The sequence below is a fragment of the Anguilla rostrata genome, chromosome 18, assembly GCF_018555375.3.
Source record: "Anguilla rostrata isolate EN2019 chromosome 18, ASM1855537v3, whole genome shotgun sequence".
Lineage (NCBI taxonomy): Eukaryota > Metazoa > Chordata > Actinopteri > Anguilliformes > Anguillidae > Anguilla > Anguilla rostrata.
The window spans coordinates 15,104,612-15,126,237 of NC_057950.1; the positions used below are offsets into that span (position 1 = coordinate 15,104,612).

At 47.3% G+C, this 21,626-nt stretch overlaps 1 protein-coding gene across 1 annotated transcript in view; it reads left to right on the top strand.

Moving 5' to 3' along the window:
• The first annotated feature begins 4,957 nt into the window (after positions 1-4,957).
• Positions 4,958-21,626, top strand: part of LOC135245233 (lysosomal-trafficking regulator-like) — a 34,156-nt gene continuing 17,487 nt past the window's right edge. The window contains 23 exon segments of the mRNA XM_064318150.1: positions 4,958-4,963; positions 5,646-5,737; positions 7,362-7,548; positions 7,949-8,033; positions 9,917-11,939; positions 12,274-13,156; positions 13,544-13,705; positions 13,818-13,971; positions 14,118-14,338; positions 15,069-15,135; positions 15,314-15,423; positions 15,789-16,182; positions 16,407-16,560; positions 16,749-16,922; positions 17,140-17,297; positions 17,771-17,958; positions 18,336-18,581; positions 18,837-19,010; positions 19,379-19,528; positions 19,733-19,870; positions 20,112-20,298; positions 20,520-20,648; positions 20,776-21,427. Coding sequence (XP_064174220.1) covers positions 4,958-4,963; positions 5,646-5,737; positions 7,362-7,548; positions 7,949-8,033; positions 9,917-11,939; positions 12,274-13,156; positions 13,544-13,705; positions 13,818-13,971; positions 14,118-14,338; positions 15,069-15,135; positions 15,314-15,423; positions 15,789-16,182; positions 16,407-16,560; positions 16,749-16,922; positions 17,140-17,297; positions 17,771-17,958; positions 18,336-18,581; positions 18,837-19,010; positions 19,379-19,528; positions 19,733-19,870; positions 20,112-20,298; positions 20,520-20,648; positions 20,776-21,427 — 6,734 coding nt within the window.

The window sequence follows — 21,626 nt, forward strand, 5'->3', positions numbered from 1 at the left end:
GATGACTCAAAGGTGACCCAGCAGTCAAACATGGTGATAGTACTGTGATAGTTTGGGGATGCTTTGCTGCCTCGGGACCTGGACAACTTTTCATTATCGAAGAAACCATGAATTCTGCTCTGTACCAGCTGAGGCTTAAGCATAATTGGGTTATGTAGCAAGACAATTATACAAAACACATCTAAATGGCTGAAAAGAAACAAAATAGAAGTTTTGGAGTGGCCTAGTTAATGTCCTGACTTGAACCGAATACAGGTGCTGTGGCAGGATGTGAAATAAGCAGTTCATGCTCAAAAACCAACTAATTTGTCTGAATTAAAGCAGTTCTGCAAAGAGCAGGCTAAAAGTCCTCCACAGCTATGTGATATGGGGCAGGAATTCCCTCCTTTGAGAAGAAAATGTGGAAGCCGAGTTTATTTAATATGCTTAAACATTAAAGCAGTAGTGCTTGGTTGACATCTTCAATACAATGAGCCAATCAAATATTTGGGTGGCCAAAATCATCTACCAATCTGGTTCCAAGGAACATGTGGGGTTCTGGCACATCAGTGATTTCCAGACTTTTCCTCCATATCTCCCTTGAGGCCAGACCCAAATGGAGACCTGTGCTCGTCCAAAGTCATCTTGACTGGTGAAGATGACTGGCTGATGAAACAAACTAACCACATACTGTAATATGGAGTAGCGTGTCACTAACCCATAACACAAATTAACCTACGTTAAACGGTAGTTAACCTGTTCAGCATCGCAGAATTGTCATTTCCTCTGGTTAAGATTTGTATAATATTATTCCTCATATTATGCAAATTATTATTTTCAATTAGCCTATTTATATGTTCATTAGCAGTGGAATTCTTATTATTGAGGTATTGTATGCTCTTTTGAGTAAGTAATATATTTTTCCAAACAAAAAATTAAAATAGTCTTTGTTTATTAATAATAACCTGAAATTATTGCACAACTAGTTATTTCACATTCTAGAAGTCACAGAAAAGCAGTAAATGGACTTCCATAATGTTAAATTTTTCTGGAGGAAGACCCCCTGTCAACAACATGCATGCCGAAATACCTTCTTGTTCTACATTTCCAGAAAAACCCCTGTACACCCCCTAACTGAAACATAGTGAATATAAAAGAATCTTAATTTATTTTTCTTACTTATCTGATACTGAAATGCTATGAATAGTAGTTAATATTTACCTGGTATCTTGCATACTGCAAATGGTTATTAATGAGTTAGTGAATTAAATCTGTGTCTTAAATTGAGCACACATGCTTGCTGTCAAATATTGCTATAAATATATAAAAATAAATTTACTAGTTTAAAGTGTTTGCAACCTATGATTAAAAATGCTGCTTAATATTCCTCCAAATTCCTCCATCAGGATTGATTGTTAAATCAATGCAAATTAAAAGCTACAATAAAGCAGCAACACACACGTGTGTGTATTTTGCTGCCTCTTTGAGCAGAAATTACAAAGGAACACATCAACTGTAATGCAGTGTCACATTGCAATTGGTGTGTCTGTGTGTTTGTGTGTGGGTGGGCGTGCCATTGCATTACAGTCTGTGTGATCTCATCTGCCTAAAACTAGCAGCCCAACAGTGCTCTCTTGTGGCAGGTCTGTTCAGATCAACAGAGTGCTACAGCATTGCAGTTATGAAATCTTTTTACAGTGGCCCACAGAGCTTGTTCGATCATTTAGTGCAGTTGACATCTCCATTAATGTAGGTCTCTAAGGCAATCAGAAAATTATTATTTGTCCATTATGATGGTCGTTCTGGATCATTTTCAGTTAATACAATTTATGACTCTTTTGCCAGTTAAGGCGGACAAACGCAGTGTTGAGTTTCTGCCGACAAAGGGAAAGAAGTATTCATTTTTGCTTACAAGAACAAAACCCCCAGGTCCTGATCAAATTAAGGTTGATTGTGTGTTCAACAGATGAGCTTCTTAAAGGATAATAAAGCAACCAGAAGTGGAGTGTGAGCCTTCTTCTCTGACTTAATGCTTTTTAGCACGCTCTGGGAAAGGTGTAGCACACGTCTGTCGGGAAATTCCAGAACGCTAATAGACGACTACTTCATTGATGTTCCGCGGGAAAAACCTCACTCTGTACAGAATTGAGGAGTTGAATTTCACCGCATAAGCAAATTCAGAAAAATATTTGGTTTAAATATTTTTTTTGCATAAAAGGTAAAAAAAGATTATTATTATTATTATTATTATTATTATTATTATTATTGTTGTTGTTGTTGTTGTTGTTGTTATTATTTTATTATAATGTATTTTTGTTATCTTTCATGTCTTTCCCCTGAAAAGGTCAATGACATAACCATTTATGTGATAGGCCATGCCCAATCTAAAATTCATTGGCTCACAGCTCCCATAGTTATTGTTAATTGGTTCATAGTTAGCAAGTGTAGTTATGTACACTAATGCTATGTACCATGTTTGGTAAAAATCAGTCCAGAAACAAAACAACCTTAGCAAAAAAGAAAAAATATATGTATTTGAATATTATGCAAAAATTAGCCAAAAAAATCCAATCCAATTGTAGTGCCCCATGTGGCTGATTGAAGTGATATTTCAAGTTCTTTTTATTTCACACATTTATGAGTGTAAGTTTCAAGTCTCTACAATTTACCATTTCACAAGAAACCTGAGAAAAACATAGATATAAAAATAATAATAAAACATCGGAAAACAATTGGGGTTTTGTCCTATGGACCATAATTAGCCCTACAGGCTTAAACCCAAAATAGGATTTTAAACAAGATTGTAGTTTTCAGTTAGCCACAGCCCTGCTTTGTTCACATGTCTTATGCACACTAAAGCTGACATCAATAGCAGTGACACCAGCAATGATTTTTTTGTGTGTCTATTATAACAGGATTAAAGTAGACAGCCAGGCTCAAGTACATTACTTGCTATAGCTGATCTCACAACCCTATTCTCCCCATTATCAAACTTTGTTAGATTTAAGCATTCGGTGTGTGCTTTTATTTAGAGGTGTAGTTGTAGGAATATTTCAAATAAAAAAAAATATTCAATATTTAACAGCTGTTTAGATTGCTCTGAATGTGGGTGCCTAGCAAAAAAAGAAGTGACTGGTTTTATCTGCAAAGGTTGTTCTTGTTGTTTTCTTTTTTTGATAGAAAAAAACTGTTACCTTCACCTCTGAGGGTCCTTCCTTTGTGTGTAGAAAATGCACACACAAGTGAGTGGGTGACAGTCTTACAGAAATTCATCTTGATTTACTGAAAGAGACTGGTTCCGTTACGAAGCCCTACATGGGGAGAGAGAGAGTGGTAGCGGTGTGCCAGTTCTTCCTGTTTATAGGTCTCTTTTACGGTAAGGTAGTATTGACAGTTTGACACGTTACACTTTCTACACCGTTGTTTGTGTCTGTGGGCAGGTTCTTACTCTCACTTTTGATTATTGCGCATGTGAATCCTAGACTTTCTCACGTTGAGCTGTGAGGTGTTCCTGACTTCAGAGGGTCGCTTAGCAAGAAAGTAGACATCCTGGCCTGCTCACTGAAGGGTCCCACAGCATTGTTCTTCCATTGGCCTGCGCAGGGCATTGAGATGTTCTAATTTGGAGAGGAGTGCTTGCTTGGTGAGTTATCAGCCACGATCCTGCATCTTACCTCATTCAACTGTGTTTATCCTACCTAGAAGGAGATAATGTATGTACAGTGTACACCCTCCCCCTCTCTCTCTCTCTGTTTCTCTTTTGGTGTGTGGATGTTTCTCTCTCTCTTTTCTTGATCTGTCTTTCTCCTACAGAAGCAGTGATGCTATTTTATCCACACATGGTTCACTGGGACTGATCAGAGTGAGTATTGAGGAGATGTCCTGATTAACTGTGGATATTCTTATATCAGTGACAGATATGTGTCTGGCCATATTAGTCAAAAATGTTGCCTCCCTGCTTTACATTGCAGCACAAATGCAAAACTGCAACCATGTTTCTACATTCGTGGAAGAGGTAGATGAGCACAAACCTCAACAAAAGTGTAACTATTTTTATTTGTGTTGCAAGATATTCTTACTTACTTTACTATTAATCTGAAAATATTAGTCTAAAGAACTACTGAGAGTCTGTATTGCCTTAGTTGTGAGTTTGGCTTGGAATAATGACTAAGAAAAAATAAATAATAAATAAGAAGTTCAGTTGACCCATTTAGTGCACTTATAAGATCAATGATGAATCAAATTCATTGCCTCTCAAGTGCATAATTTCTACGAGACTTCTTCCATTGGCCTTAATCTTAGTTTATTGCCTGATAATAGTTTAAAACAAGCTTATCATTATCGGCCAGTACCAGTATGACCACAATATTTTCATACATACCTGCATACTTTGATAACTTGAGGGATAAAAACCCTGCCCTGCCAGCCTACAGTGACATTTCCCTATCATTATACCATATTTGTATTATTTGTGAATCATCATCTGTAGAATGACTGCACTCTTACCTTCAGCTCTCTCTCTGGCCCTCTCTGACTCTGCCAACTTCACATCTGAGGCTCAATGAGCTGCTGTACGTTTTTAATGTGGCTTTTCCTCCCTGAGCAGCCAGAGTCTGGCACTGCATTAGAAAGCAGAAAAGCATGTTTGCTGGATTTCACCAGCTTCATGATTTAGAATAAAACATTATACATTTGTATCTTTCATCACTTGGAGTCCTAGCTGGTCTTGTGTGCATGTTTTCCCAGTAATACTCATCTGGGTCACAGAGCTACTGTATATTTGATCCAGAAATAAATCCCCGGAGTGGGAAACCTGTCGGGTTGATTCTCATCAGAGCTCTTGCTGAACATTCAGGCATTCTGCCAACATTGTAATTCCTGAGATTAGCAGCTGGCTAGTTTGCATGAAGAATTCAAACATTTTTCATAAGGAACTATAATAATATCACACCTGACAGAAGAGCTCCCAGCCTCTTAAATGCCTGTATGTTCCAGACAGACCATTACAGCATCACACCTCAGCATGTACATACTCAGTCCTTAAGATGGCCAACACTTGCTGGGTGGCACAGAGGGCGTTAGCTTTTCCCTGCATCTGGGGAAACTGCACTGGGCCTGAGATCCCTTATCCCAGAAAGCTATCATTTCCTTATTCAAGGCATGCTGCCCGTCCCAGTCTCTTTCCTTTCTCCTCTATTATGAGCGCTCTAATCTTGCATTTCTCTGGGCATGTGAGTGACTCTGGTTCTGCTTAATGAAGTTAGCCTTGTTAAGGTCTGGGCCCCATGCTGGAAAGTGAAGGGGAAACCAGGCCACCCGGGAAACCAGGCCACACTAAGCCACTTGTTTAAGTAGCAGCTCTGCTGTTATCACAGTGCAGTAAGGCTGTAACAGTCCTCGCTGTACTCACACGCGCACAAACACACGCACGCACGCACACACACACACGCACGCACACACACATGCACATGAACACACACGCACGCACACACTCCTTTAGTATGAGTCTCTCACACACAGTGCATTAGTATGAGACTGAGAGAGGGTGAGTTGGTCAATCATTTTGGCCGGCGGTTTGTGAAAGGACCCATTCCTTGTGACTGAACTGTCGAACATGTAAAGCTCACTTTTAAATTTGAACACTGTTTTTTTTAATCCTGATACAGGTCAGTCTGGGCTAACTGGAGTACTCCGTGTGCCTCTTCCACTGTGTCCAGCACCTTCTGGACCTCAAGACAAAGGACACAGTCATATTCTGGTATATCAATGTGCCACCTAACTCTACACTGTATGTGTGCATAAATGTGTAAGTTTGTCTGGATAAAAGGATCTGCTAAATGCTGAAATGTACTGTTATGCATGCAATGTTGTAATAGTACTGTTGCATGTTCTCACTAATGGCTGCATGTATCCATTTGTGGATGCATGTAAGCAGTAATATATAACCATTCCTTGACATTGTGCTGACTGAGGGCAAGATTTTTTAGTGTAGTGTTGGTATCATGTGACAACACATGCTTCAACGCTCTTGATATAGGAGCCTTCCATCTTAAATGAGTCTCTAATTCAATTTTCTGAGAAGAACAGAGAACCTGAAAACTGAACATCTGAGAATGAATGGAGCAGAATACACCCTCAGTAATGATGATCGTTTCTGAGACAGAACTTGTGTGTAAATGTGTGTGTGTGTGTGTGTGTGTTTGTGTATGCACGAGCATGCATGGTGTGTGTGTATATATATGTGTGAGTATGTTAGTCACCTTGCATGTAAAAAATGTACCTAACTGATTATGTCAGGATGGAATATACAATATTCTGAATATTTTTGTCTTATCTGAAATGTCATTTGACAATGCAGGCAATGTTTTTTCACTGGTAAAACCTGAACAATTTAAAAGTCTCCTATTTTAACTTTTAAGACGTAATTAGTTTTGTGCATAATGGAGGCCAGACTGTGATCATTTTACCCATCTTGTGTTGTAGCAACATGCTAGTTAACTTTTTACTTTTGCACAGAGCAAAATCTCTGGTGACTGAATTTAGGTTTGTTTTTGCTTCTCCCACATGACAGCAGAGGGTTCCCAGTAAAATGTATGATAATTGCAATTAAAGATGATAAAATAAATTAAATAGTACATATCAAAATATCTACATTATGGATATATAATATCTTAAGGGTTTTGTGTAATTCAGGTGTGACTACTTAGCAAAGGGCTGAGGGTTGGTAGTGTCTTCCTCTCTGGTAGTTGGCAGCGGTTGAGCATGGTTAAGCCTGATTCATAACCCACAGCCCAGAATAATTTGCATTTCTAGAATCTTTCTAGTTGATTTGATGTTCAGGTAACAGCCACAGGAGGGCACTGTGCAAGAGCACTGGGTGGATTGTACGGAGGTTATTGGCACTGAATCACTTTAGACTTTAGTGTAGTACAGAGGCTATTGCAGAAGGAAGGAAGGAATGCATGTAGCTTGAGAAATTCCAGACAGGATTGTGACCAGGACTGGGTTATTTCCCCACCCTGGGTTTACTTGTTTTCTGAGCTAGAGTACAGAAGTGAATTTAAACAAACCTTATCTTTGCCTTTCAACACATTCTAAAGTACATTCTAAGGTACTGTAGCAGTACCTCTGTGCTGGATACCAGAACCACAATAGTCCCTTATAAAATAATATGGAATAGAATGGATGTGAAGAGTGTATGTATAGAAGGGCTTTCAGTCACTGGTGCATTGTGCAGTGATGCCCCCAGGGATTACACCATGACTCCTCCTCCTCTCTCTCAGCTCAGATATGAGTGGCGCATTAACACCCTGATTCCTCCCCTCTCTCTCAGATCAGATATGAGTGGTGCATTAACACCCTGACTCCTCCCCCTCTCTCAGCTCAGATATGACTGGTGTGAGTAACACACTGGCGCGGGAGTTCCTGACTGACGTGCACCGGCTGTGCAGTGCAGTGGCTGAGGGGGGAGAGGATGAGGAGGAGTGTCGCATGTTGAAGCTGGGCGAGTACCTGGTCAGGGGGCGGGGTTTCCTACTACTCAACACCTTGGATCATGTCATCGACCAGGTGGGGAAGTCCACTAGACATTAACCACGCCTGTAACACACTACAAATACACATTCTGATACTTGAACAAGTATGCCTCTAAGACACTAAGACACACACATGCAAACTGTTCGTGGAGGGGGTGGATGGGTTGTCTAGGGAGGGGGTGGATGGACTGTTCAGGGACGGTGTGGTATTTATGGGCGTGCCAACATGCAGGCATGACATACAGCAGTCAGACCCCACTGCTCACTTTAATGAACTCTCTCTGTCCTGTTTACCACCCTTAGCCCCGCCCCCTACATACTGCCTGTCAGGAAGGGCGGTGCAGTGCTGTGGAGAGGGAGGGATGGAGGGAGAGGGAGACAGAGAGAGAGAGAGCAAGGGAGAGAGTTGGTGATAGTGTGCTTGTGGTAATCAGGAGCTGGCGTGTCGGGAGGACCTGCTGACGCTGTTGCTGTCCCTGCTGCTGCTGGTGTGGAAGATACCTTTACAGAACCAACCAGGTGAGTCCAGGGAGAACAAGAGGTGCCCTTCTCCCTGGGGTCTGTGCCAGGTGAGGGGGCTTCTGTTTCCCCAAACCTGCTGCTGTCACATGACCTTCTCCAGCTGTGCTCTTACCCAGTTTACTTTCTTTTCTGTGCTCTTCGTCCCATTTCTACAAGGATTTAAAGATAAAAGCACTAACCCCAAATCTACAAGGGTAGGAATGCATCAGTTACACAAAAATCCATCACCTGTTGTTTTGACTAACCCACAGAGCTTGCCTAAAACAGCTTAGCTATAGACTCATAGTGTGGAGATTGTGGTTAGCTATGGTTTAGGAAAACTAATTTTGGAGCTCTGTACAGGTTTGTCTGTTGAATTAAGTTCTTGGGTTCTAGACTTTTCCAAATATTTAGCATTTGTATTTACATTTTAAAATATTTTTCTAAATTGAGAAAAACCACACAGCATTATTCCCTTGATAAATGTTCCGTGTTGTAGCACACAGGCTTGTCTTCTCCGTATCTAGTGGAAGCTGTAGATCTCACTACCCAGTCCTAGGTCTCGCTGTACAGACCCTGCCTGCGAAAGAGTCTGTTTGGGGGAGAAAAGTGTGCCACACGGTGGCTGATTCACAGTGGCTGTGATGAGGACGAAGTAAGAAATATCCCACTGGAAGAATAAGTGTTTATGGCGCAGCAGAGCATGTAGCCGATTCTGTTATTATAAAACTGCTATGTAATTTGAGTGTTGAACAAAGTGTGAACTGTTCATGCATCACTTTTGTCTCCTGTTGCTTCACATTGTGGTCCTCAGCAGCTGCACTGCAGTCATTCAGTCTTAAATTAGTACGAAGATTTCCGTTACGATTTTAACTTTCGCTATAGTAATGTGTTGATACATTGCCATTTACGGTCAGTTACACAGCAGATTATCCCAAAGTTTAGTTCCTTATGTGTTTTATTCTTTTCAGGAAAATAAAATGAACACCAAAATCCCAACTGAATGGAACACTACATAATGTTTGCATTCCAAATTATTATTATTATTATTATTATTATTGACAACAACAACAGCAACAACAACCAAAACAATGATAATAATGTGTGTTTGGGCTCCTGAGTGGTTGCTATTAAAATGTGCTGCAGTTGAGATGATGGTGATGGTCTCCGTTGTGGCTGAAGGTAGTTGACCCTGAGGTGACACGGGCCTGTAGCAAGCGTGTGCTAATGCTTTCTAACAAGCCCTTCACACATTTCTGCCTTATTGGTTCCTATTTTTGGGCTGTGACCCAGCACACCTTCTTTTGAGGGCTTTTTATGTAAGTATGTCAAACACTCATTGTTGATTTAGAATGGCTGTCTAAATCAGACTGGATTTGTGGATTTGCCTGTGATTTAAAAAGCCTTTTATGTGAGATTGGATTGGAGCCCCACAAGGCTCAGTCAAAGCTAAAGATTTGTAGAGACATTGAGTTTGTGTGTTTCTTGCATGTCATCCCTGGTCAGATTGTCTGAAACAGTAAATTTTATAGTTCGAATAATTGCATAGTGAAGCAGTTTAAGAGTGGACTCCTGAGGTCCCTGTAGGACCATTAGTGATACGACTCAAATGATTTTGCCTGACCCTGCTGGAGAAAAACATCTCAATAGTGAAAGGGGTGCTCATCATGGAATATCACGTTATTTAATCCTGTAGATGCTCTTTCATTCTGCCTGCTGGTGCTAAGGCCTGTAAAGCTACTTTTTTAAAGTGGGCTGTGCTCATTATGGTCTGCTTTTGAGACACTAATGAGACTTTCTGAGACCCTATGAGACTTTTTCAGGTACCAATGAGACTTTCTGAAACACTAGTGAGAGTTTCTGAAACACTAATGAGATTTCATCTTGTTTCATCTCTCCAGAGTACACACTCTCTTCACTGCCAGAAGTGTTTCTCCAGCGTGAGAGGAAGGCATTGAGATCGGGGCGGGAGAAGGCCGTCTCAGACGTGCAGGAATCTGGGAGGTCACGGTGCCAGCTCAGGGCCTCCCAGCATCGCACGGTGAGGCATGCACGTAGGCCCCAGCTGCCCGCTTCCAATTCTGACACCCCTGCAGATAAGCCCATCAGCTTTGGGGGTAAACGTCTCCGATCCCGAGGCTCGACCACGCCAGTCGACCGGCAGGACCGTCATACGAAAGCCCCGAATGCGGCGCCCCCCGACGCAGAAACCATGAGCGCCCCAGAGCGGCCAGACCTCCAGCAGAGGTCCAAGAGCGAGCCGCTCACGGAGCCCGTCGCTCTGTCCATCTTCGATGGCATGGAGCAGTCACCATTGGACCTCTGCCATGTCCTGCTCTCACTGCTGGAGAAGGTCTGTAAGTTTGACATGAGCCTCAACCACAACCCCGGGCTGGCTATCAGTGTGGTGCCCACGCTCACCCGCATGCTGACGAAGTTCGGGGACTGCTGCGAGCCGTGGGGCGGCAGGGGCAGCGGGGCGGGGGACCTAGCTCAGGGCTGGACGGAGGAGCCCGTGGCCCTGGTGCAGAGGATGCTGCTGCGCTCCATCCTGCACCTGATGTCTATGGGCGTGAGCCAGGGGGAGGCGCTGCCCCAGCACCTCCGTAGGAACCTGTCCGACCTGCTGCAGGCCACCCTGAAGATCCGCAGCTGCCTGGAGCGGCAGGCCGACCCCTTCGCCCCGCGCCCCAAAAAGACCCTGCAGGAGGTCAGAGACGACTTCTCCTTCTCCCGGACCCGGCACGGGGCGCTGCTGCTGCCGGAGCTCCTGGGCGGGGTTCTGGGGGTGCTGCTGGGCTCCCTGCAGGCCTCAGAGCCCAACCCCTTCTTCTTCAGCCAGGCGCTGGAGCTGCTGCACGAGTTCCTGCAGCACCGCGGCCTGCCGCTGCTGGAACACGCCCTGCTGCGGCTGGAGCGGCCGGACGTCCGAGAGTCCGCCATCAGCGAGGAGGCGGCCGGACACTCGTGTGACATCATCGCCGCCGCGCTGAACATCGTCGCCGCCGTCAAGGAGACCAAGTCTGAGCAGCAGCACCAGTCCGTGTGCGCCCGGCAGCACCACGGCCGCTGCCAGTACTCGCAGTTCCTGCACCACCACCACGACCTCTCGGGCCCGCCCACCTCCACCGTCACCCGGGCCGCCCGCCACAACCCCTTCCAGGAGGAGCAGGCAGGGGAGGAGGCACCCTGCACCGAGCGCTGCTGCTGCCTGGCCGCCATCTCCCGGCAGTGCCTGCGCTTGCTCCGGCTGCTGCCCCCCGACAGCGCCCCCTCCCTGCAGATCCTGGCCGGGCTGCAGGCTGTAGGGATCTGCTGCTGCATGGATCCCAGCTCCGTGGTGGGCCCCCTCCTGCACCTCCTCAGCCTCCGCAGCCCGGGCAGCCCCCAGGCCCGCGTGCTCAACCTCCTCAGCCGTCTGCTCCTGGAGCAGCTGGGGGCGGGGCAGCCTACAGAGGCAGCCAATCAGGTCGCCTGCAACATTTGTACTCTGGATAGCAGCCAGCTGACGAGCCTGGAGGCAGCCCTGAAGGGGGGTCTCGCTGCCCCGCCTTCTCCTGGCTCCTGCCGTTCCCAGGGCGTCCTGTCCAGAGAGGGGGTCGGGGAATGCGAGGACCTCCTGTGGAAGTGGGATGCTCTAGCGGCCTATCAGGACCAGGCATTTAGCGAGGACCGGCAGCTCAGCCTGCTGATGGCAGCTCATGTGCGTCAGCTGGTCCTGCGGGGAAACCTGGTGGTACGCTGGCAGCTCTATACCCACGTCTTCAGCCCCCTGCTGCAGCGGGGTGTGGAGCTGGCCCACCACGCCCAGCAGCTGGGTGTGTCCACCAGCTGTGCCCAGGCCTGCAGCTACCACAGCCAGTGCCTGCCCATAGAGGTGCTGCAGGTGTACCTGCGCACACTACCTGCATTACTGCAGTCCAGGTGAGCCCCGGCCAACAGGAGCCATCTCCACTTCTCTGTCCTCATTCTTTATATGGTAATCTTGGGGCAGCACTGCTGATGTAATGTTATTCATGATCCATTACCTTTATTTAACCAGATAGTACTATTTAATATGTTCTCAATGACCTAAGCCAATACTACTCTTCTGGTTCTCTATAGCCCTGTTGACAAGCAGTAGAGAATAGAGAACAGGAGCAAAAACACAGATTTATGGCCCAGGTTGTAACAACATGACAATGTTCTGAGTGTGTGGGTGGTTGACATGGTAATGTTCTGAGAGCGTTTGTGGTTCTTGTTCTGTTGACCCCAGCAGAATGACCCGGGACCTGTTCCTGGGCTGTAATGGGCTGAACCAGGTAACGGAGCTGGTTTACCTGGACGGCACGCGCCCATGGGCCCTGAAGGTGTTTGAGACACTCATCCTGAATGAGGTAGAAGAGCAGGGCAACATCCTGCTGTCGGTTCCCATCCCCACGGAGACGGGGACCACAGAGGGAGACGGGGGGCCTGCGGGGGGTCAGCCCAGCCTCAGCACGCTGTGTGAGGGTCTGAGGGAGGGGAAGAGTCGCCAGTGCAGGGCGGGGGAGGGGCCGCGGCACGGCGGGGGCGACGCCCACCTCAACACTATCAACCTCTTCCTGCGCATGGCTTTCCTATGCGTCAGCAGGGACGCGGACTCGGACCGCGACTCCACCAACGACTCGGAGGACACGTCGGGCTATGACAGCACGGCCAGTGAACCCCTGTCCGCCCGTCCGCCTCGCTTCTCCCCCGACCGCCTGGCTCTGCCGTCCCGCGACCAGCTGCGGCGTGCGGCCGACGTGTGGACCGCGTGCCGTGGGGTCTACCTGTCCAGCACCATCTTTCGGAGGCAGTTCTACAGGCTCGGGGGGCTGGAGGTCTGCTTCCACCTCATCATCTTGGTCATCCAAACTCTGGCCTCTAAGTCCAGGGACAGCAGAGTCAGGAGGAGGGAGCCCAAGGGGAGGGTCGATCCGGCCCAGCCAGACGCAGCCCAGGATCCCGCTGATCCCCCTGGCCCAGCGCGAGGCGAGGCCCAGGCCAGAGTCCCCCCTTGGAGGCAGGAGGAGGAGTGGGCTCTGGAGAGCGTGCGGCTGCTGGAGGCCCTGATATCCATATGTCTGCACAGCTGCAGCATGGCCCAGAATAAGAATGAGCCTCATCTGTCCCCACAGGTATAGCCCTATAACTCTCACCTGCCCCCACAGGTACAGCACTATAATACTCACCTGCCCCCACAGGTACAGTCCTCTAACTCCCACCTGCACCCACAGGTACAGCACTAGAACTCTAAAAATCTCAATGGAATCCGTGGTAAAATAAAAGAGCTACAGTATGTGTTGTTTCTCTTCAACCTCTGCTATTTAATGATGTCACTTTCACTGCCAGGGGGTGACAGTGTACAGAATCCATGAAGCCCCCCCCACACACACACAGACACACAAACATATTTACCCCTGCACTGACACAACATCAGGGCTGACCTGATTTATTGCGACAATCTGTTACACAGTTAGTTTTACATCAGTTCACACAAACACATGTTTTTCCCCTCTCTCTAGTTGCGGTCAGTAGAGGAGGTTCTGGCTGAGGTGCGAGACCAGCTCTGTGGTTTGGGTCTGATGGATACCGACCTGGCCATCCCACTATTTGACTCTCTGCTGCGTGTGGCCTTGGCACAAGTGTGCACCAGCTTTGAGGCCATAGTGGAGAAGAACACACTGGTAGGAGTATTGTTTCTTCCTGTTCTGTATTTGATCTTGGACCCTCATCTTATCCTCCAGAAGTTGATGACTTTGGTTGTTTGTTTGGGTGTGTATGTGTGTGTGTGTGAAGTCCTTGTGGGGAGAGGAATTTGTACCTCCTGCAGGAGATCTCTCAGATGAGGGAGAGGAGCCAGAGGAAGGCAGGTTTTGGTCCCAGGATGGAGAGGAGGGATATGAGGCTGACAGTGAGAGCGATCCAGAGTGTACCACCCGCCAGGACCAAGGTATGGCATAGCTGCAGAATCCTTTTCTCACGCTGGTTTTGCTGTTTCACATGTTAGTCTTTTGTTTCTCATGGTGATCTCACCGTTTCTCAGGTTTATCTCACACTTTTCTCATGTAGATATCCCTGTTTCTGACATTGCTGTAGCAGGTGAAGAGGCAGATTTGGCTCAAGTACGAGGTACAGTGTTCGGGATGAAGGCAGAAGGTCGCTGCATGGGGGTGCTGCTGTTTCCAGAGATCTGTACCTTGGAGCTGCAGATTCTTTCTGTTTCTTCCCCAACCCCGGAGGTCCTTCTTCACATCCTGCACAGCCTGCTGGGAGTGGTGTGCAAAAACCCCCATAATGCTACACTCCTGTACCAGCAGGTCAGTACTGTCCCCCATCTGCTCTTACTGCACTGCCTGCCTGCTTGTCTATCATCACTGAAAGGTTGGGCAAGAATGTCCTGAAACTAAATGAAGATAAGACATTTTAATTGGTCCCAGATCAAAAAGAGACTAGCTTTATACTAGGCCCAGCAGTCTGGCTCTACAGACAAAATCTGAAGAAAGGAACTTTGGGGTGATTTTAGATTCAGATATAAATTTTAAATCCCACATGAACAAGAAGACTTAGAAGAAGACTGTTTTCTTTTATTCAACAAATACAGACAAAGTGAGATTCCTTATAATGCAGCAATGTGTAGAATGGTTGGACTATTGCAGAGCACTTTTACAGGTCTGCCTAAGGAACTAACTGTGAAATTATTCATAACCCTGCTGCATTAGAGCTAAAACCAAGACGCGAGAGCACATTAGTGCTGTTCTGTCTGCATTGCATTGGCTCCTTTAATCCTTTAGAATTGATTTTAAGGTCCTTTTACTAATTTATAAACAGGTAAAATGGTTTAGCACTTTAAACTTTGGATTACCAATCTTTTTTTATGACTCAAACCATTAGATCCTCCACTTATAGTCTAGTCAGGATGACTGAGGTTACATAAAGAGTGGGAAAGCGGGCTTCTGTTCTCCTGTATTAGAGAGGCAGTCTCTGCATGTGTACACACAGCAGCTTCCAAATGTGTCCATCACCTTCCAGTTCTTTTTACCTGCACAGGGAGCTGTGAAAACCATTTTGGGAGGATTCCAGAACACCCTGAAGCAGTCAGACTCTTCCTTTCAAGGTGAATTTGTTTATTTTCCTGAACATCTCTATGCCATGTCCTACCCAAAGAGTGTATCTGGTTGATGCAGTCATTCCTGTTCTGTATCAGCCATTTTGTGTCAGTACAGTAGCAGCTGAATGCCTACAGGATCTCTTGCCTCACTTGGGGGTATACCTGTGTCCTTGTGTCTGCACAGCGTGTCAGGCGGTACTAATGGAACTGCTGGTTGCCATGGTGAGGGACCACATCACAGCAGAAGAAGTAGCCATGTTGATCCGGCTGTTCCTGGAGAAGGAGCCTCCCGCTGTGAGTAGCACCCTCTTTCGGCCAAACAACAGTACTTCATGTGACTTATATTCATGTCACAAATACAAAAGTGGAAGACTTCCCTCTCTGTCCCTGAATGAAAACAGCATTTACAAACAAGCAATGGGAATAGGAATTCAGAGTCAGGCACTTAGCCACACATGGACAGCAGAGACCACTACGCCTGGTAGGCCTCAATGGCACCATATGTGCTGTCTGTTTCATGTTCAGTGTTTTTTGCTTAGTGTTTATTGCTGTTTGTATGTTATTTAGTGTTTAGTGCTATTGGTTTAGTGCTCTGGCCGGGGGTTGTATGGTATAATAGTATGAGGGGATTATGGGTAAAAATGTGTGTCCTGCTGCAGGATGGGGTTCTGAAGGGGATCCTGCGGATTGTCCAGGCCAACATGGACATGGAGGCTCTGCATTTCCTGTCTTTTCCGCTGCTACCCAGCACTTCCTGCCCAGGTCCCAGACACAGCCGGGCATGGGTTGGCAGGGCATGGAGGGGCCAACCCCCCCTGAGGTGCAGGGAGGGGGGTGAAGAGACTATCCCTGCTCACCAGCTCACCTCTCCCTGGTATGTGGCTCCCATCCACCTGCCCCTAGTGGGGCAGAACTGCTGGCCACATGCGGCTAATGGCTTCAGCCTGTCACTGTGGATGAGGGTCCCACCCACTGCATGGAAAAACTCTGGCAACTTGGACAGGAAAACCATGAAATCAACAGAGTTCAGGGACAACAACCAGAACAGCACAGGTACTAAGCAAAAATGAGTGAACCTGGCCTTTCTGAAATGTGGAGCTGTTTTTGGGTTGTGTGTGGCTGAGCCAGCCCTTTCTGAAACGTGGAGCTGGTTTGGGTTGTGTGTGGATGAGCCTGGCCATGGGGCTGGTTTGGGTTGTGTGTGGGTGAGCCTGACCTTTCTGAAACGTGGGGCTGGTTTGGGTTGTGTGTGGGTGAGCCTGGCCTTTCTCTTCCAGAGCAGGAGAAGTGTCCATCAGTGGGGCGCCGGGGTCCACCCCGTCCCGGTGACTCGCTGGTGGAGGAGGGCTTTCTCCACGTTGCCTCGCTGGGCTCCAAGGCCCTCATGCTGCAGCTGTGGGCCCACCTGCCCACCGGAACCTTCTTATTCAGGTGAGGTTAAACGTGAGCAGGCTTTATGTTACTCTGTTGTTACTCTTTGAGCAGGGTAGTGTTACTCTGTTGTTACTCTTTGAGCAGGTTACTGTTTCTCTGTTGTTACTCTTTGAGCAGGATTAGTGTTACTCTGTTGTTACTCTTTGAGCAGGGTTAGTGTTACTCTGCTGTTACTCTTTGAACAGGATTTGTGTTGACCCTAATGATGAGATGAAGGCAGGTCTGCTAGCCCAAGCAGAGTCTGGGGAGGGGGTCCTGACTCCAGGCCGGTGGCAGCATGTTGCCCTCACCTACACCCAGCAGCCTGAAGGCAAGAAGAGCATCTGCGGCACCCTGGCACTCTGGGTGTGCGGCATCAGGTACACCCCCTTAAAGGCAAATAGAGGCCTTGTGTTTGAACCAAAGCCACTCATTAAACTGGGTCTCATGGCAGTCATCCTGACTTTTGCCTGCACAACAATTTCCAGTCATTCAATTTTAACTTATGTGGTTGCACAAAGACTTGGTGTAATTTTGCTTTAATGCCTGCATATGTATATTAGTGTATTTTAGATGGCGCTGTTTCTCTCTCCACAGGAAGTGTGAGCTGTCCCTGGACTACGCCCTCCCCAGGAAGTCCAGCCTGTCCATGGACACGAAGACCTTCTGCCTTCTTGGACACTACCAGGCTTGTGCAGAAGAGCTGGCCTGGCAGAGAGGATGCTGGGATATGGGCTGTGTGATGGTCTTCAATGGTATGTGTGATCTCACTACTCAGTTTCTGTATGACCCTCTACTGGGATACACTCACACTACACCATCTCCCAGTCACTCTCTACTGGAATACAATCTTATTAATTTTCCTGTGTCGGGATAGGGATTTGACATTCTACTTTAATCTGAACTGTAGTTTAATTTTCCTTGATTTTGTTCTTATTTCATTTAAGTTCTTATTTTCAATTGCTTTCTTCCTGTGTGCACTGTATGTTTAGCAAAAAAAAAAAGTTTGTCATCTAAAATGTTAAATATCTCCACAGCAATGACCAATATGGAAAGGAATGGTTTCCCAAATTAGTTAATAGAACATTATTTCTAAATAAACAATTATTATCCAATAGAGCACAAACTAAGTAAACCCACTCACAGGTGACAGTCTGGGGGTTGAGAGAGAGGCCAAAGGTCACATGTAGCCCTATCTTCCTGTCTCTGATGCATCGTTTTGGGTCAGGCTCTAGAATTGGTCCAGAGGAAGCCTTTTATCTGTACACCAGCGGGCCTGACTGCACCTCCATCATACCCTGCAAGTATGGCACGCCCAGCCCAAAGGTGTCCAGGTACATGACCCTGGAGGGCCTACAGAACTGGGGAATGATGTCCAGGAGCAGAGGAGGGGGACCAGAAACTGCGTCACTTATCGTGAGTCTGGGACAGATTTGAAAATATTTACATTACATTACATTACATAGATAGCTAAAATGGAGCACATTTATCATTTACATCCTATGTTACTTTTTATGCCTTAATTATGTTAGGGGCAGAATCAGCTTTTTCAATTTATTATAAATTATACTGTTCAGAATAAATGCATTCATTACTGATTTGTAATGAGTGAGGCAATTACTAAAAAACATTTAGTCATTGTGAATAAGCTTTTTTCCTTTCTGTGATCATTAATTATGTTTCCTGTCATGTCTGTGTCTGTAATTGTGTTTGTGTGTACGTGTGTATGCGTCCGTGTGTATCTGTGTCTTTGTATCTGTATTCGTATGCATGTGCGTGTGTGTGTGGTTCAGGAGGGTTTGGCGGTAGTGTATGTCCCAGGCTGCCCCAGTCAGTACTCTATCTACGAGCCACTCTCTGCACTGAAGGGACAGCCCAAGATGGCTGTGACTCAGCGGACATTGCGCACTAAGACGGCGCAGAGTAACGTGCTGGAGCCACAGGTCCTCCGCGCCCTCAGGCCCAACGAGTCCCAGAGCCTGCAAAGCGTCCTGCACAAGATAGGGGGCGCTGCCTCCTTCATATTTCTCTTTGCCAGGGTACGAGATGGTCCCCTGGCATTCTCTCCTCACACTAACTCATGACCGAAAATGTTTTTTGGTGTTGTTTGGCCCATTTTCCTCGTTAAAATGATTTCTTATCATCAAATATTAATCACCACAGAACATCCCCCAAACACAAACAATTGCTACAATTCACGGCTTTACAAAACTATTTCCATGGAACTTTCTTGTTTTCTTTCTCTCTCTGTCTTCCTCCCACACTCTCTCTCTCCCTCTTCCTCTCCTCTGAAGGTTGTGGAGTTGAGTGACTGTGAGCAGACCCAGGCTCTAGCCTTGCAAATTCTGCTGTCTCTGGTCAAACAAAATCAGCACCGAGTCCAGGAGATGGACAGTTGCCATGGTTACTCCATGATCCACCAGGTTCTCATCAACACCAAATGCATTGTGGGGTACCACATACTCAAGGTTTGCAGCTACCCTTTTTTCTGTGTTTGCAAGAATAGTGTCAACCTGACTGTGCTGGAAGGAGTCTGTTTCCCTGCCTTGTACCTAGCCAGTCTGTGGGCCATTTTCTAAGCTTTCCAATTGAGTGAGATGTGCAGGCCTCCAGCACAGGCACTGCACAGCTCAGCTCAGGAAGAGGCTTTTGGGATTGGCAGAAGCACAGGGAATGGGAAATGGGTCCCAGAAATGGACATGTATTGTTCAGCTGTTACCTGTGAAATGTGGGTATTACCTGTTACATGTAGTTGTTTTCTGTGAAGTGTTGCATTAAGTAAGACAGTGATACGAATGTTTTCACCTTTGCCCATTGCCCTCGGACCTGTACCCAGGCTGTGCTGGATGGCTGCTTCAGTCATGAGATCCTCACTGTTAGTGCAGATGGGCAGTTCTGTCTGAACACTGAGTCCACAGCTGTGGTGCAGGACCTGAGACTGGTGTCCGGTGTGCTGCTGGACTGGAAGATCTGGTCCAGGGCTCAGGTACCCACACCCACCCATTACTCCACCCTACCCACTCCCACCTATGAGCAACCTCACTTGTGGGAGTCTCATGCCCATATTCCATGTCAATCATCCTGTTCATTCAATAAGCTGCTCAGGTACACTTGTGTGCACTGAGTGATAAATGCAGTGTGCAGTGAGTGATACTGTGCAGCATGAGTGATTGGCCTGTGTCCCCATTAGGATGGGGTATGGGAAACCCTGCTTGCAGCCCTGGAGATCCTCATCAGGGTGCACCACCCCCAGCAGACATTCAACATCCAGCAGCTCCTCAAGGCCCAGGTGGTCCACCGCTTCCTGCTCACCTGCCAGGTGCTACAGGTAAAAGACACATTCTCCCATTAATATGAAAAGCTTCAGGGTTAATAAACCAGCGCAGGGCCAGGCTGTAGTCAGTGTCTGTTAGTCTACATGAATCCCTATCTGCCCCTTGGAGAAATACATACGTACCCTGCTGAATGATCTGTCAGACAGGGGAGTTATAGTGAATGCAGGGACAGTATTTAGGGTAGGGCAGGGTGGTCCTGTCCCACACCAGGTGATCCCTGTTTCACTCCTGTAGGAGCAGCTGACCCCTGTACCCCAGGAGGTCTGTTTGTCCTTCACTAAGATCATTCAGGAAGTCCTGGGCTCCCCTCCAGACCTGGACCTTCTCAGGCTCATCTACAACTTCCTGTTGGCTGTGCATCCACCCTCAAAGACCCACGTGTGCCACACCCCCACCAGCTTCTACTTCTACCTGCACATTGGTGTGTGTGTGTGTGTGTACGCTCATGCGTGTGTGTATGTGTGTGTGTGTTCATCTGTGTGTGTTTCTGTGTGTGTGTGTGTGTGTCTGTGTGTCTGTGTGCATGTGTGTGTGTTTCTCCATCTGTGTGTGTGTTGTTCTATGTGTGTGTGTATGTGCATACTACGGGCAGTGTACTCTGAATGTGGTAGTAAACAGTGTGTGTGCTGTTCTATGCCACAGATGGCAGTCTGCACCAGGAGAAGGTGCAGTCCATAGTGTCTCTGAGGCGTTACAGCAGTGGGGAGAATTCTGCCAGCAGCTCTGTGTTCTCCTCCTCTCCCATCAGCTTCACTGCAGCACACTCCCAAGGTACAGCACTGTACTGCCCGTCCTCTCCCATAACTGTGCTAAATTCCCTCCAGTGTGTGTGTGTGTGTGTGTGTATGTGTTTGTGATTGTAGTAAAATCTCCACATTTTTCTCCCTTTACGGAACAGATCCAACTCCGCCACCCTCTCCAGAACAGGATGACGGGGGTCAGTCTCTGCCCCCCACCAATGAACCTCTCTCAGCCCCTTCCTCCCCATCTCTGTCCCCCCACCTGTCCCATGAGGACAGTGACGGAGGTCCCTTCGGAGCTCACCAGAGCAGTACGGAGACCGTGAGGCGGGACGGCGCCGAGCAGCTTATGAACAGCTCCGACTCGGTCAGCACCGTCTGTGACCTGCGGCCAGAGAGGGGCGGGATGGACACTCCCCCCGTTAGTGTGGAGGAGGAGCCAGAGGACGGGGACGCAGCAGACCATTTTGACTCGGGCAGCGTAGAGGCACCACTTGTTCCAGAGAGCCTGCAGCATCTCCAGTCTCCCCAGAAGAGGGAGAGTGCCTTCGCTAGCCTGGGCCTGGCTTTTCCTGCCCAAAATGGCTCCCTGCCAGTCACCCACAGGAGCAGCCTGGTTTTCCCCGCCCACTACAGTGCTCTGCCAATCACCCGAAGGAGCAGCCTCGCTTTCCCCGCCCACAACAGCGCTTTGCCAATCACCCGCAGGAGCAGCCTGGCTGACAGCAGGACGCTGCCCAGGAACTGGGAGAGCTACGCCGACACGCCCGGCTACGGGACTGCCCACAGCACAACCGGCTCCACTGACAGGTATGGCTCCCTCTGCAGGTTAGGGATGGGCGGTATTCCGTGATGATCATTTCCTAATATTTTTTTAGCACTGTAACTATCAATGCCACCATGTGGTGTGCTGCCTTTCTATGTGTCTTTGAGTTTTAATTATACCTGATGTGGTAGTAAACATTGAAGCTTCAGAGCTGTTGGATGGTTCTTTCGGTCAAGGCACCAC